Source organism: Heterocephalus glaber, unplaced genomic scaffold (assembly GCF_053883595.1).
Source record: "Heterocephalus glaber isolate CG9 unplaced genomic scaffold, H.glaber_assembly_v1.0 deba00001472, whole genome shotgun sequence".
NCBI lineage: Eukaryota > Metazoa > Chordata > Mammalia > Rodentia > Bathyergidae > Heterocephalus > Heterocephalus glaber.
The window spans coordinates 86,387,346-86,404,427 of record NW_028258315.1 but is presented as its reverse complement, the minus strand read 5'-3'; the positions used below and the strand labels follow the sequence as shown (position 1 = coordinate 86,404,427).

At 34.4% G+C, this 17,082-nt stretch overlaps 1 protein-coding gene across 17 annotated transcripts in view; it reads right to left on the bottom strand.

Annotated features, from left to right (window-relative positions):
* Positions 1–17,082, bottom strand: part of Ankrd28 (ankyrin repeat domain 28) — a 189,438-nt gene that overhangs the window by 39,139 nt on the left and 133,217 nt on the right. For 13 of the 17 annotated variants that reach the window (XM_013065343.3, XM_087182253.1, XM_087182252.1 and 10 more), the window contains 6 exons: positions 13,343–13,421; positions 12,184–12,298; positions 11,337–11,440; positions 10,961–11,024; positions 9,447–9,515; positions 7,049–7,189 (listed from right to left, as the gene is read on the bottom strand). In XM_013065343.3, the coding sequence (XP_012920797.2) occupies positions 7,049–7,189; positions 9,447–9,515; positions 10,961–11,024; positions 11,337–11,440; positions 12,184–12,298; positions 13,343–13,421 (572 nt within the window). The remainder of the gene's footprint in view (positions 1–7,048; positions 7,190–9,446; positions 9,516–10,960; positions 11,025–11,336; positions 11,441–12,183; positions 12,299–13,342; positions 13,422–17,082) is intronic. The other 4 variants (XM_021243958.2, XM_087182255.1, XM_004864245.4 and 1 more) reach the window with 1 other exon arrangement.

The window sequence follows — 17,082 nt, the reverse complement described above, 5'->3', positions numbered from 1 at the left end:
GAATCTAAAAAAGATGACAAGAAAGTAAAAGGGAGATTATTATTCAAGAGGAAGGGATAAAGAGGGTGGGTAACAGGAGGGATGAATATAAGCAAAATATATTATACACATTGAACCCTCACCCCGTTTCTCCATGTGCAACTAGGGGAAGGATAGGACAAGGCAGTTCTCCATTAAGGAAAATATGGTATACCAGGGTTAAATATTAAAACTTTTGCTCATTTGTTCAAGAAAATGAAAAGACAAAATTGGGAACACTGAACAACATATATCCTGAATATACAAAAACTTCTCAAAAATTAAACAACAATAAAACGAACCCAAATAACAGCAAAGGGACTAAATAAACATTACATAACAGAGGCTATAAGGGTGGCAAACAAGTACATAAAAGAGATGTTCAACATCATTAGCTATTGATTAAATATAAATTAAAAACATAGTTAGACACTACTACACATCAGAGTTCTTAAAAAGTACTGATAATTCTGAATGCTGCCACTAAGGTGGAGCAACTGAAATTCTCATACACTGCTGGCGTAGCTGCAAACAGTAGAGCCACTCGAGAATGGTTTGGCAGTTTTTTACATTAAAATAACACCTATCATATATTCAGTAATCCTACTCTGAATGAAATAAAAACCTTATGTTTCACACTCAAAAACTATACAAAAACTTACGGCAACTAGAAACGACCCACACCTTTAAACTGGGTTATACCCAAACATGAGATACTACTTACTCAGCAACAAAAAGAAATAAACTATACATACACACAGCAGGATGGATTAGATTTGAAGGTATCTGCTCAGTGAAAGAAGCCAATCTCATAAAGCTACATACTGTATGTTCCCACTGTATGACATTCTCAAAAAGACAAACCTATAGCCATGAAAGATAGATCAGCGGGTATGAAATAGTATGAGGGAGTGTTTCAGGGTGATGAAACTTCTGTGTCTAACAGTGGTATTAAAATGGTATTAAAATCAAAGTGGTGTTAAACTTCATAGATTTAACATCTACACTCCCATGTTTATTGTAGCATGCTTCACAACAGCCAAGAAACAGAAACAAGTGTCCATTAACTGATGAAAGCATAACGAAAAAATGACACAAATACACAATGGAATACTATTCAGTCATATAAAGAATGAAATTCTTTTGTTGTTTGTTGCTTGCAACAACAGGATGGAACTAGAGATCATTATGTTAAAGTAAACTAAGACAAGCAAAAAGGTAAGTACTGCATGATTTTCTTTGTATGTGGAGTCTGACAAAGTTGTTCCCATAGAAGTTTATGATAGAATGATGGTTACCAAAAGCTGAAGAGAGTAGATGGGGAGGGAAGAAATGAGGAGGGGTTGCTCAATAGTTACTCAGATAGGAATATATGCTATTGCACAATAGGGTGACTGCAGATAACAATAATGAACTGTATATATTAAAAAAGTCTAAGAGAAAAAATTTTGGAAGAAATGATAATTCGTTGAGATAGATGTTTAAAATCTGCTTTAATCCTTACATGTTGCCCACCTGTAGCAAAACATCCCACAGTACAATATGCGTAATTTAAAAATTTAATAGTTAAAAACAAATTTAATTAAAAAATAAAAACTCCTATATCAAAAGGAAAAAATAAAAAAAAGAATGCAGTTTTCAGTGAGGAAGTAGGTCCTCATCAGATACTAAATCTTTCAGTGCCTTGATCTTGGATTTCAGTCTCTGACTTTGAGAACTGAATGTCTGTTATTCACAAGGTACTCATAGTTTATGGTGTTTTGTTATAGTTGCCTAAACAGACAAAGAGAAAAAATTGGTCTTGAGAAGTGGGGTGTCCTCAAAGAACTAGAGAAAACAATCCTAAAATTTATATGGAACCAGAAGAGACCCAAAATAGCAAAAGTAATCCCGGGCAACAAGAGCAAAGTAGGAGGGACCACAATGTTGGACTTCAAGTTATACTACAAAGTTACACTAATAACAAACAGCATGGTATTAGCACACTAAACAGGGATGTAGATCAGTGGAACAGAAGAGAGGATGTCGAAACAATTTCAGCTCTCTGATCTTTGACAAAGGGGCCAAAAACATGCTGGAGGAAAGCATCTCTTTAACAAATGGTACTGAGAAAACTAGTTATTCACATACAGAACACTGAATCTGGACTCATATCTCTCACCATGTACTAAAGTAAAATAAATCAAAGATCTAAATGTTAAAACAGAAAAAGTCTGCTGGAAGATAATCTTGAAGAGTTTTACCTATAGGGATAGGCAAGGACTCTGAACAGAACCCCAACTGTACAAGAAATTGTACTAAGAATCAACAAACAGGACTATATCAAATTACAAAGTTCCCACATAGCAAAAGAAACAACCAACAGAGTGAAGAGACTATAGTATGGGGGGAAAATCTGTCAGCTATTCCTTAGGCAGAGGACTAATATCTAGAATATTACATATTCTTTATAAGAACTCAAAACTCAAACCATAACTAGGCAACTGAAACAGACATTTCTCAGAAGAAAAAGTATAAAAGGCCAATAAATACATGAAAATTAAGACAACACTGAGATCCCACTTTTCTACAGAAAGAATGGCTAACATCAAGAAATCAAATAACAAATGGTGATACTGCGGGGAAAAAGGAATTTTTCTAGATTACTGGTGGGAATGTATACTAGTAAAACCACTATGGAAATCAGTATGGAGAATTTTCAAAAAACTAGAATTAGAAATTCCATTTGATCCAGCTATTCCCCTTCTAGGCATTTCCTCAAGAGAGTTCAAGACATTATATTACAGTGATATATGAATATCCATGTTTATATCAGCACAACTATTACGAGTTGTGGAATTTTGGAATGAGTTGTCAATTTTCGAAGTGGCCTATATGTCCATCGATGGGAGAAAGAAAATTTGGTATTTACATACAAGGGAGTACTACTCTGCCATAAAGAAGGCTTTAAGCTTGAGTCATTTCTAGGAAAATGGATGTACTTTGAGTCCAAGATGTTAAGTGAATGAAATCAGACACACAATTTAAATACTTCATGCTTTCTCTTACATGAGAAACCCAAAACATAAATAAAGAGCAAAATAAAAGATAGTAAGAAATAGGGAGATAGGTATTTTGCAAAAGGGAAGAGGGCCCAAGAGATGGAGGGAGGGGGAAGAAGAAAAAAGAATCCAGATGTATTATGTACATACACCAACTCCCCATGAGGCATGCAATCACATACTATAAACACGTACAAAAAACCTTAAAAAAATACTTAAAAATACAAAAAGTGGATAATGCATAGGAGCTGGAAGAGTTTTAAGGAATTTACTAGACATCACATTCCATAAATTTTCTATGAAATTCCATAAAGGCATTTACTAAGTCTTTACCTTTGATTAAGCCTCTGATTAACAGGAAAGAATGATTTATATACACATACAGAGTACTTTTTTTTGGTACCGGGGATCGAACTCAGGACCTTGTGCTTGTGAGGCAGGCAGTGGCACCACTGAGCTAAATCCCCGGTCCTATATATACACATATAGAAACAAGTGTTAATGGTGACTATCCCAGAGAGCTGGCAAGAGGAAGATTTCTTCCTTATACTGTCTATGACAGTGGTGGCAAACCTATGGTACACATGACGTGGCAGGCTGTTTGTATCACTGAAATCTCTAAAAGGTTTGTCATCACTGGTATACAGTATAATCTGGAAAAACAACTGCAATCTTTCCTTTCTATTATTTGCACTATACAAAGGTCGGGGGGGGGAGGATCCTCACCACCTTGCACAAAGCCAGCCCTACTTCTCATTAACTGGCAAAGAAAACCGTATTTATTAACAGTTAATATGTTTGTGATAGGAACCATATATTTGTTTGCTGGATTCTCACATCATGAGAAAATAAAGACATTTCAGAGAATTTGCTGAGTTATGACTCTAGAGAAGATGAAATCATCAGGATAATGGGTTAGTAGAAGGTCAAGACAGATTTCATGTATTTTTCCCATATTTATTGACGTGAAGATGAAAGGACATAAAGCAGAGAACTGTATGTAATTATAGTAATTTGAATAGCCCAAAAATCAATGTCAGTGTACCAAAAATCCCAAAGTATACATAAATAATAACACCAGTTTTGTTTTGTGTTTGCAGAAGGAATTGAAACCAGGGCCTTTTGTATGCTATGCTAAGCACGAACTCTGAGCTCCATTACTAGCCAAATAATAGTAATTTGAAGCTACGAGGAATACTTTCTTTTAGAAAGATTTCACTCTTTGGCAGACGTATGAATTAATTATGCCAGATTCACTTACTATCCAATTTATTCCTGGGAAATATAAAAAATAAATCAGCCCACAGGGGGCATGGTGGCACACACCTGTAATCCCAGCACTCAGGAGGCTGAGGCAGGAGGATAGCCGTGAATTTGAGGCCAGCCTAGGCAACATAGTGAGTTCAATGCCAGCCTGAACTACTAGTGAGACCTTGTCTCAAAAAGCAAACAAACAACTCCCCCCCATAAAAGCAAATAAAGCCCCTTTAAAGCTACTACTTTATCCTCCAACATGATTATAAAAAGAGTGCCTTTAGTACTATAGAATGATTACTGGGGCTTATACTTTCTAGGTTTCTAGGGAAGAGATCACTGAATCAATAAATGATGACACTAGACAGGACCTCTGGGATTCTGATACTTTCAAGACAGAAAATAAAGGCTCCAAGATTGACTGATCTATATATATTCTCACATATTTCTCTCACAACTCTTAAAGAAGTAGGTTACATTTTAATTTTATACATGAAGAAACTTTTGCTCAGCAATTACTTGTTTAGGCTCAAACAGGTCCAATATGGAGACCCTCAGATTTGAGACTTTTTGATGCCAAAGGTCATGCTCTTTCCAGTACATCAACCTGGTTAATACAGATACTGAGAATAAATATTTAAATAATTAAAGTCTCTAGCCTACTTACTAAAACAGTTTATATTATGCAAGAAAACTAATGCTTTTAGTTTGCTTAAGTGTTAGCACACTTCTAAGGAAAACGCAAACTGGCTTAAAACAGACCTACAAATCCTCAACACCATAGGCTGAATACTAGGTAATTCTTTTTCTCATAAGAATTCAAGTTTAATGCAATTGTCCAGGGGCAGAGGAGCATGGTGTAATCTGTGTTTGTCAGGGTGGAGAGGTGAGGGGGAACTCTCTCAGTGGAATTTAGACCATGTTGAGCTGCACCCGATAACCAGTTTGTGGCAATGATAATAAAGGACGACAGATGGTGATAAAAGTCTGTGTATGTATAACCCATTTGAAGAAAAATTATAAATGAAATCCTGAGGTTACAAAACTAATAAATTGAAAGATAGTCTGCTCATTCATTGTTCCCAAGTGTTTTCTGATTTACAGTCCTTATCACAGATTTTCTTTAAATCGCTACTATCCAAAAGCATACTCTTAAATACTTTGACTTCTCTCAAAATTTATATATAACCTTTCTGGCATAGATTAAAATGTCTAAGGTGATATATTCCTGAAAACAGAAAGCACATTTTACTAGTACCTACAAAATTAAAATTGTAGCCACAAATTCAACATACGAAAATGTTATAAACCAGGTGTGGTAGCATATCCCTGAATCCTAGCACTCTGGGAGGCTGAGGCAGGTGCATCACAAATGTGAACCCAGACTGGGCAACTTAGATCCTATTTTTTTTTTTGGTACCAGGGATCGAACTCAGGTCCTTGCACTTGCGAGGCAGGCGGTGGAACCACTCAGCTAAATCCTTGGCCCTAGATCCTATTTTTAAAAATGGGCTGGGGATATAGCTCAGTGCAAGAGTGCTGGGTTGAAATAAAACAAAACAACCAAAATATAAACAAATAAATAGAAATAAAAAGAAATACCTACAATGTACCAATAAAAGAATACAAAAAAAAAAAGAAATAAAAAGAAAATGTTATAGGAATGGTTTGAAATTAGTTACTGAATTTATAGTCGAAAATAATAGCATGGAATTATGCCTTTTATTTTGAGGATTAAAAAGTAAATACTTGGGGCTGGGGATTTAGCTCAGTGGTTTAGCCGCTTGCTATGCAAGCACAAGGACCCAAGTTCAATCCCCAGCACCAAAAAAAAAAAAAAAAAAAGTAAATACTGAAAACCAAAGAAACAATTTAAATGTATATAACTTCTAAGAGCTATATCCTATAGTATCTTTCCCTAAGAATCATTCTTTATTTTTAGCAATGATATTTTTATTCTTCACTGACTCAAACCATGGAGAACAGCACAAACATTGAAGATGTTTTTGATCTTCAATGAGTTTTCTTCGAAGAAAACAAAATAAAGATATTAAGATACTATAGGGGCCGGGGATTTAGCTCAGTGGTTCCACCACCTGCCTTGCAAGCTCAAGGTCCTGAGTTCGATCCCCAGTACCAAAAAAAAAGATTCTATAAATGGGTCTGACAGCTGAGCAGTATTTATAAAACAGTGTACGTATCAATCATTCTTTTTTCCTCATTCATTGTTGGTCATATTATTCTATTTCTAATTTATTTACTTAAGTAATAATGCAGCACCTACTATGCGCTAGATTTTGACAGTTCAGTTACCACTTTTTTGGATACCAATTTAAAAGCATTCCTTGCAAATTTGGACTTACCTCTGAAGGATACTTGTATCCAATCTCTACCTATTTTTCTGACATTATCCATCTATCCCTCCCTTCTCTCCTTTTCAAATGGAACAAACATGGAAGTGATATTAAGATATATTTTAGACAGGGATGACCAGAGGCCCTTTTATCTTTCTTCCACCAGATCAGTTGGTAAGGTAGATCGCTGAGTGCCTAGATAGTAATAACTGTGATTTATAAGTAATTATGAAATCTATTTCCCAAATTAAGGACTTAGGAAAACATAACCAATAATAAAACATACAAGAAGGAAAAACAAATTTACAATAGAACAGCCATCCACGTGCAAGGTGCCAGTTTACAGAAATAGTTCTTCACTTTCATCCATACAATACCTACTTGCCATCTGTGTCTGATGTAGCTGCATAGTGCAGGGGTGTGCAGCCTCTTTCATCAAGGTCATTCACACTTGCTCCCGATCCCACAAGAGCAAACAGGCACTGGTAATTGCAGTTGGCAGCAGCGTAGTGCAGTGGAGATCTTTTGTGACCAATACAAGAAAGATAAAAGCCAGGGATATGCAATAGTTATCAAAAGCATAGTTGACTCTTCATCCAGTTACAAACATTGTATTTACAGGGATCTTTCTACTGTCTTCTACCATATACTAAGTCTTTCAGAGGGCTGGTCATAAAACTAGGAGAAAGTAAGATGTTAGAGAACTTTTTGGTGTAAAAAGTAAAACTGAAACAGTTATTTACTGGTTCTCTACCAGCTGCAATCCAGTCATTCCGCTCAGTGAATTACAAACCACAATATTCTGCTCAGAAACTCAAACACTTTCATTTTAATAAAGTTTCTCCTACACTAACAAAAATGTCCCTCAGTAAAGAGTTAGCAGACTCTGTTCATTATATCAGCAGAGAAATAAAGGGCAATAGGAAAAAATTTAAGCATTAAAATGAATGCTCTCTTATATAAACGGCATGAAAACCCTGAATAGTAACAACAGATTTCTCAAGCAATAAAGGCCTAGTTTTGAAGACTATTCACTATTCAGATGAACTAGAACACTGTTTTAATTTCTAAAGACTAAATATCTACAGCTGATTTCTTCAAAGTGAAGCAGAATGTTACTGAATGGACTGTGACTATTCCACAATTTCATAAAAGAAAAAAACAACCAGATAAATGATGGTAGATTTAGAAGTCTTCATACTATTATTTTTTCCTAAAATATTTACCTAATAAAATGATAGTAAAACACTGTTTTGCCTTACTTAATGATAATACATTTTTAAAAATGCAATTAACATGAATTACTTTTAATGTTTCTAAACTCAGAATATGCTTCAGAAGCCCTATTTGTAGTATAGATTGCCTGAAATGTTACAATTTAATATAAACTAGATTTAAATACAATTATAAAAGCAAATTAACTACAAAAATATTGCATTCCTAGGCTACACAAAGCGATTCTTGATTTTGTGGGTCATTAATTCCTTCCATTAGCAGGCTTACGAGATCAGTTTGTTTCTCAAACTTGGGGTCAAATTATTTTTTTCTTTTATTACTTCTGAATTCCTAACATTTGTAACTCTTTGTACTTCTCTGCTGTACTGGTCCCATCACGTGTACCTACATTCACATGTTTCTTTTGACATGCTCCCCTGTCATATACTTTGATATGTACAATTTTTAACTACTGACACATAATTTTGCTTATACTATCACCTTCATCTTTCAAACAAATTCAAATTCCCAATACTTCTCTCCTATATGGTTTAATACACTCTTCTGTTCCTGCTCTAAGTAGGACTAGATAATATAACTTCATATCCTGCTCTCACAAATGCAACTAACAACGAGGGTTGACATTCAACAATGGAACAGAACATTGGCTGAATGACAATATTCTGTCACTGCATAGTTGTCTTCCTGGAGATTCTACTTGTAGGATATGTAGATGTGTGAGTGATTTATAAAAAAAGGAGAAAAGAAAAATCACACATATATTTGCAACCTATTTTTTCCCTCTTTAATAGTGTTTTGTAACCACATACGGGAAGTAAAACTCAGAACTACGTTACAGTTAGAACTATGTTAATGTTAGCTTCCATCATTTTTATTTTGAGACAGGGTCTCACTAAATCCGTAAGTTCTGCAAGCTGGACTTGAATATATGATCCATCTGCTCAACCTCCCAGAGTGTTGGGATTACAGGCATGTGCCACCATGCTCTGTTACTGTGAGTTTCTTGAAGGAACATAGGTACCATGGAGTTTTAAATTTCCATGGCTATATTATGGAAGGAAGAGAAGTGATATAAAAAAGTATAGAGGTAGGGCTAGGGATTTAGCTCAGTGGCACTGCACCTGCCTCACAAGTGCAAGGTCCTGAGTTTGATCCCTGGTATCAAAAACAAACAAACAGAAAAAACAAAGTGTAGAGGTAGTAATACCAGCTAGTTGGGGGCTGAGGCAACAGGACTCCATGCTGGAGAAATGAATGGTTAGCTGACATGTAGTTCAGTGGGAAAGGGCTTGCCCTGCATGTGAGAGGCACTGGGTTTAATCCCCACCACAGGAAAAAAAGTATAGAGGTACTTATAAGTACAGAGCTGTGGCTGGTAGCCTAAGGCTATGAAGGAACTCAAGTGGAAGCCTGGGTAAGAGTAAACATTTAGATCACTGGCTTTAATTGGTACTCCCAACAATCATCACTACAATGCAGAAGATAGTTAATGTTCAGTTAATTTTCAGAAATCAGAAGGTTCTACAGAGGAACTGTACCCTACCTTCCAAATTTATCCTTTTTGTTGAAGTCTGCACCAGTATTCAGCAGAAGGTTTAGGCACTCCAAATTCCTATTCAGGGAAAAGAAAAAACTTAGTTGTCAGTGATTTTATAATAAAATCGATAGATTTAAATAAGCATATAAGCATATTTTTAAATGAGGATAAATGTGAACAAAATGGCATGACTCACATTTTATAAAGACTAAAACATTAAAATTTATCTTCTCTAGAATTAAAAAAATTATTTACATACCTATTGGCACATTGTTAGGAAATAATGAATCACGTCATTGTTTAAAAAGGAAGATCATTTGTAAAAGAGATCTTAAGGAATTTTTAGGAAATAAGATGCTTATCATTAAACAGTTTAAATGTTAGTCTTTAATGCTAAATTAAAATGGGTTAAAAAGATCTCAAAAACATAGTGTCCCAAGTGACCTTTCCATTATCTTCTCCTGTACTATGTTTGCTTAGATGTATTCTTAGTTAAAATGGTAAGAGACTACACTACATACATGGTTTTCCTTTCATTTTTTAAAAACCTAAACATCAACTTAATATATTACAATAAAAACTGTGACTGCCAAGCAGTCAAGATAAGTCTACTGTTCCCTTCTCATGGGTTAAGTTAAATGGAAATTAGTTTTTAACTGAAATGTTCTCTAGTGACCTTGAAAGAACAAGAGTCAATCACATGCTCACAATCCATCCCTACAATTTAGACTGGCCTGGTTCAGCATATTTGGCCTCTGAAATCAGTAGAAATTTTAAAGGAATTATCACTAGAAATAAAGTTCTTGCAAAATGTCCTTTTGATAATCATGAATTAAATAGCTTATCACAAATCTAAATTATCAGAATTACCAGTAGATTAGCAGTAAGATGTCAGAGTCCAAAAGTATTTTAATTGAAGTCTGGTCAGTAGAGCCAGCTGCCTAGTTTCTCCCAAACAGTGCTGTTTAAAACTTACTTCAAACTCTTTTAAACCCAAATTTTCCTCTTCCCAGTAAAGAAATAAATGCAATGAACATTTTCCCAAAAAGTAATTTTTAAAATACTCAAAGAGTACCAGTATTATTCAAAATACTCCCAATATTTTGATGTTCTCACTTGAGGATATGAATTTTTATTTAAGAAATCACTTTTTAGATTTTTTTTACTTATCCAGAAATTTTTCCTCTTATACAAAGTAATACTTGTAGGTTTATTCTCCACCCCCTCTTACAACTCATCACTTAAGTGAAAGATGACGAAAACAAGTCTTTCTTTATCCAAAACCTCTTGTTTTGCTATTTTGTGGTGGCTCAGAACTAACAAGACAGGAACAGAGAAAAGAGAAAAACTTACATGACCAGCTTCATTCATCCCCCCTTTCCTTTCCAGTCTCTCTTCTTCCCTCCTCTCTCTCCTCTGTGCTGGGGCTTGAACCTAGAGCTTTAAGTTTGTGCACTCACTGAGCAATACCTTCTAGATCCCCTTGATTTTTAAAAAAGAAATAAAAACCATTAACATACCCTCCAGCTGCAGCTGCATGTAGGCAGGTCCTGCCAAAATCATCAGGAGTATCTATATCAAATCCTGTAAGAATGAATGTCTTACGCATTATACAATATTATAGCTGTATTAATTTTTAAATTATCATGTCAAGATATATTAAGAATCACATCCTTCCCATCAATCTCAAAAACTACAAAATATGAATAGCTACAAAATGAGAAAATATTTTTAACAGTGTACAATATTACAAAAAACTGACCACTAATGGACTGTTGGTTTTTTGTTTTTGTTTTTTTTAAATGTCCAGAGCTGGACATTGTCTTAAAATTTTAGGGAGACAAAAACAACAATAACAACAACGACGACGTGTGTGCTTGTAAAGGTTCCCCTTACCTGAAGAAAGAAGTTTCCTGCAGCAATCTGAAAAGCCACTTAAGGCTGCCAAATGGAGGGGGAACATTCCATGTATGCCACGCCTAAGGTTAATAGGACAGTACCTTCATTATAACCAAAGAAAAATATAATCATTTAAACAAATTACTAAAATGAAAGATAACTACTTAAGTCAAAATCTTAACACTTTGGAGAACAATATGGCTAGAAGGTGAAAATGGGCAAATTACTATACACACACACACACATTTTTAAAGTATGTGTATGTTTCGTTGTTATAGTTTTTTATTTTGGTGGACTGGGGATTAAACCCAGGGCCTTTGGGTTCCAGCCCTATTTTTATTTATTTATTTTTTGAGACAGGGATTCAGTCACTAACTTGTCCAGGCTGGGCTCAACCTTGTGACCCTCCTGCCTCAGGGAGCCGAAATCTTTTCAGCAGCAACCAGGGAATCCCTGAGCTCTGCACAACACAGTCTGAACACTCCAGATAGTATCTGGATAAAAAAGCATTCACATTGTATAACTTTTTTAGTCTCTTAAGTATTTATAGAATAAAAATAAAGAGCACAAAAATTAAGTCTCTGATGAAAACTGCATACTGTATTACTCATGCTTGAGGAAGAACTGAGGTAAAATATGCAAAATTATACTTCACTGATGTACCAGCTAGAAGTATATTTAAATATTTTCATCTACAATGCTTTCAATATTAAAAAAGGAAAAAGATGACAGTACAGTATTGAGGAGAAAATTCACATTTCCATCTGACATATCCAGAAAACCGCAGTTCATTTCCTTTTATTTCCCTGTAACAGCTATCAACACCTCTGCCTGTACTACTTACTTTGCAGTGTCAGCACCACTTGTAATAAGAGTGTTGATTAGCAGCTCATGGCCATATCGTGCTGCTATGTGCAAAGGGGTATTTCCATTCTTATCCTCACAGTCTATTACAGCTCCTGTAATAGAGGGCACAGTGTCAGACACTAAACTATGTAAGTTAAACCTACTACATATAGTGCAATGTAAAATACTGTTCAAGCACCAACTAATGGATACTGCAATTCTAACTAGATTTCATTCATGGATTATTTATGGGGCCAAGCACTTGATAGATATCATGCTTAAGGCAGTTTTGTGAATTGAGCAAAAGATTTAAAATTCACATTTTAGATTCACCAAAGGGTCCTAGGGGCCAACAAGTTTGGAAACACTGTGTTAGACACGTTTCTTTAGAGCAACACTCCTTAGCACTTTAATATGCATACACTGGGCAGCAGCAAGACTGCAATACACTGCTTCAAAAATTACTTGGTCAACAGCCTATTCCTAGTTTTCCTGTAAAACTACAGCACCTAAGTAAAACCAAGTGAAACTAAGACATAAAACCAAACTACAGCAAACTAAAACAAAACCTCAAGCAACAAAACTCATACAACTTATCATATCTTTTTTTTTGGTACCGGGGATCAAACTCGGGTCCTTGTGCTTGTGCAGCAGGTGGCAAAACCACTGAGCTAAATCCCCGGCCCCCAACTTATCATATCTTGAGGACTGTTAACAGTTCCTTGGAACATGGTTTGGGAAACACTGACTTAAAATAACACATCTAAAAGTTCATTTTATTTAAAAGTTTAGCTTGCCTAGCACTAATTCAAACACAGAAAGTTTCTAAAAACAGTTCAAAATATTCAAAAGGAAAAGTGATAAATGCCACAGAGCATATATATTAATATACAACACATGTAGTGGAAAAGCAGTTTTCTACTTGGTAATACCGAAAAAGTTCTAACTGCTATAGAAATAAAACAATCCAGGAGAAACAATAGAAAAATAAATTATGAAACATACACATACATAGCATTTTATACCCTAATATTTGAAGAGATTTGAAATAAGTAGTAAAAATATGTATACTGGTATGACAATTCCTGAATACCATTCATTTTGTGGATGTTTTTATTACATTTAAGAAATAAAAAACAAACAGAAATACTTTTTACCACTCTGGATAATGGTTTGTGATCTGGAGAATCTACCATGGAGGGCAGTCATGTGCAGTGGGGTTTTCCCATCTTTACTCTGAAATAATCCAACACAAAATTTTTTTTAAAAACCACTCTGTTAAATCCATAATATGTAATCGTAGTGTTATTCTGAATATCCTTTTGCTCCTTTTTTTTAGCTATTACTCAAGTATTAAGTTTAATTGAAGCCTATGGTAAAATTGCTGTTCAAAATTATAAACAAATATTTATTTGTATCATAAAGCACAAGTATACAAGAAACTTTATGCTTACAGTATATAAAAAGCTTTAGGTGGAATAATGAGGAATAATCTTAATACCATACTTATTCAATAGGTGGGAAAATTGATACAAAAGGATATTAAATGATTCACCCAAGAGCACATAATCAGGAGTGGTATAGTCAGGGTATGCTTCTCATATTTAAGACTCAAAATTTCACATTATTACAGTGTTTTAATTCTATGGAATCCTGAATCCCTCCTTGACCAAGAAGTGAGTATCAGAATTAAATTCAGTTACTATAAATCATTTTAAAAATGTATGGGTATAGTAATTTGTTAATTATTTGTAATTGGTATTATTAACTATTTTCTCAAATAAAATTTCTCTTTAGAATACTAAATCAGACTGGCTGGACATGTGTGTATGTCATGTACAAATTCTAAAGGACTCTTAAATATGAAAATAAACAATCCTTGAGGTAGGTGGTATCTTCTTCTGAGTTAGGTTAACTTCTTTTCTTCCCTAAAATCTTTTGATTAATCAATATATATATGGATTATATACAAAATAATTGTAATAATATATAATTATTATATATAATCAATCAATCAATCTATCTATTTATCTATCTATCTAGGGAAGAAACTGGTTTGCAGCACCTACTCCTTTAGGAACAGTCAGCATGCCTTCTGTGTAAACTGAAATGTGACAAATGTCCTAAGTTTATACTAACAGTGTACGAATGCACATCTCTTTTAAGAAATCTTCATACCATTTGGAATATTACAGCAACATAATAAATACCCACACCTCAGTATTTGATTCTATTTTATATGAATTTTTCAGGCAAACAGGTCATCCAGACAATCTTACACAATTTACAATCTTGGAGGCAGTGTGAGAAGCGATAAGGGAGAGAAGATGTACACAGCATGGGCTTTGGAGTCAAGATTAACGTGGGCATGAGTCTCATTGCTGCCACTTACCACAAGCAAGATTTTGGACAAACTATCTAACTTCTTCGAGCCTTCAGTTCCTCAAATGAAAATGAGGACAATACCATCTATATTTCACAGTCTGTCGTACAGAGTAAATACACTAACCTTGGTAAAATGTCCACATAACACAATAATGCCTCTTACAGTATCAACTAACATTTTTTATTTGGTGTTTATAAATGTGTCAGCTGTTATTCTTTCAAGAAAAAAACAAAAACCAAAAGCTTAGTTTCTTTTCAAAGTGCTCCCTATGTGACAAATTTTTATTTTATTTTTATTTTTTGAGACAGTATTGCTATGTAGGTTAGGGAGATCTTGAACTCTCTATGTAGCCCAGGTTGGCTTTGAACTCATGGCAATCTTCCTGTCTCAGCCTCCCAAATGCTGGGAGTATAGGCATGTGCCACTTCTACACTACACCTGGTTCAAATTTTGATTTTTTAATACTAAGGTTTTACCTACAGTCATTTTTACAAACAGAACCCAAACCAATACAGAGATGTGTAATAAAAATTAGGATACTCAACATGATGAAATGTGGAACATCTAATTTTAATTAACATATATAGTAAGCACAATGTTTCAGATATAGTTTAAAACATCATATATATTAGTCATTTAGTTCTCACAACCCAATGAGATAGACCCTACTAATCTTGTTGCACAGAAGAGGAAACTGAGGTCCTGAGGTTAAAGAATTCAATCAGGTCTCCTAACAAATAAATGGTAGTCTTTTATTGTAAGTTATAGGTGGCACCAGGGTAACTTACTTTGTATATACTGATCATAAAAATTATTCTACATATACAAAGAAAGAGTTTCAGATTTCCAAATGAAAAGTCTGCTTTCATACATATTAGGAGGGCACATTAATTTCTCTGAATTGGAGAAACAGTATAAAGAGTTTTTTATTTAACTATCTCAAATCACTGTAGAATCAAAGTAGGAGTTCTAAGCAAAAACAAAACAAACAAGCCCCATCAACACTCTAAGAATGAGTTTCATGTGTAATCAAAAACAGTAATAACAAATACAACAAGAAAAAAGCCACACATTTTAGAGTATTTTTTTTTTGTTACTGGGAATTGAACTTGGGACCTTGCACTTGCAAGGCAGGTGCCGGAACCCCTGAGCTAAATCCCCGGCCCTTTTTTAGAGTAGTTTTTAAGTTTAAATTTTAAATCAAGTTCTTGGTCTATTTGTTTAGTTGATCCATCTTTATTCTTAAAGAAGAATGAAGTGGGTGTGAAAAAAGTTTACGTACAAGTGAAGTAATTAATGAAGTAGGGCTTGTAATAAGCGGTTATAAAACTGGATAGTTACTGTCTTTTCAAGCCATTTATTTACCTCCTTCACTCTGGAGGACAACTTAAAAAAGCTTATCAACTTAGTTATTACAAATTGAATCACTCCAGTTTCTAGTAATCTACAACTTAATCAAGGACAGAAAACAATAAAATGGAGAATGGGGTTGGAAAAAGGCAGCAGCAGTGAAAAAAAGAACATGAGGGTTAATGAATCTAATTTTATTTTATAACAGAGAAGGGTTAGACTCAGCCCCTCAGTCAATCAACAACTTAATAAACACTCATTTATGACAAATACTGTAAATATATGTGTCAGGAATGAATATATATTTTTGCTAGGTGACAATTCATACCTATTAAAATTTTTTGCATAATTTTAGAACCAGAAGGGACTGCAGAAGTTATCAACATGAGAAATATGTTCCAGTGGAACTTGGCAATAAAATAATTGGACAATTACATATAAATAGGATGTCATACATTCTCAGGTTGAGATTAAGACAACTTTTATGAACTCTATTTCTAAACTAACATTACAGTTCACTGTCTTCAAATCTACTTAAACATGAAATATTAATTCCTTTGCTAAAAAAATTTTTTTCCATTAAGTTTATTGGTACATTTTAGGTATAGAATACAGTTACATTCATCATTGGGATCTTGGACCTTTACATGATGTGTCTTGGTTCTTAGTTAAAAAATTTTTTTTAATGTACGAAATCTAGTACTGAATTTAAAAACTCAGGATATAACCTCAAAGGGACCACTGTTCTGAGTATTTTATAAGTCAATCTCTTGGAGTTGATTCTCAATTCTAAATTTCAAAAGAAAACACAGGTTTAAAAATAATCACACACACAAAAAAATAGTAATCACAGGCAAGCTGGGGAGGGTGGGTGGATACCTCTAATCCCAGCTATTTGGAAGGCTGAGGGAGACAGCTTGGCAAGTTTAAGGCTAGCCTGTGCTGTCACCAAATAAAATGGAAAGAACTCGATGTAGATCACTGCTAAGTATGCAAAAGGCCCTGGGTTCAATCCCAAAATTGATATGATCAAGGGACTATCATCAAATTATATTAAATATTCATGTCTAAATGGCAGTGTATAAAGTAGGAAGCCTAACTTTTATCCTTTAAAGACAGCACCATATAACTGAAAAGTGTGTAATAGCTAATGATATAGGC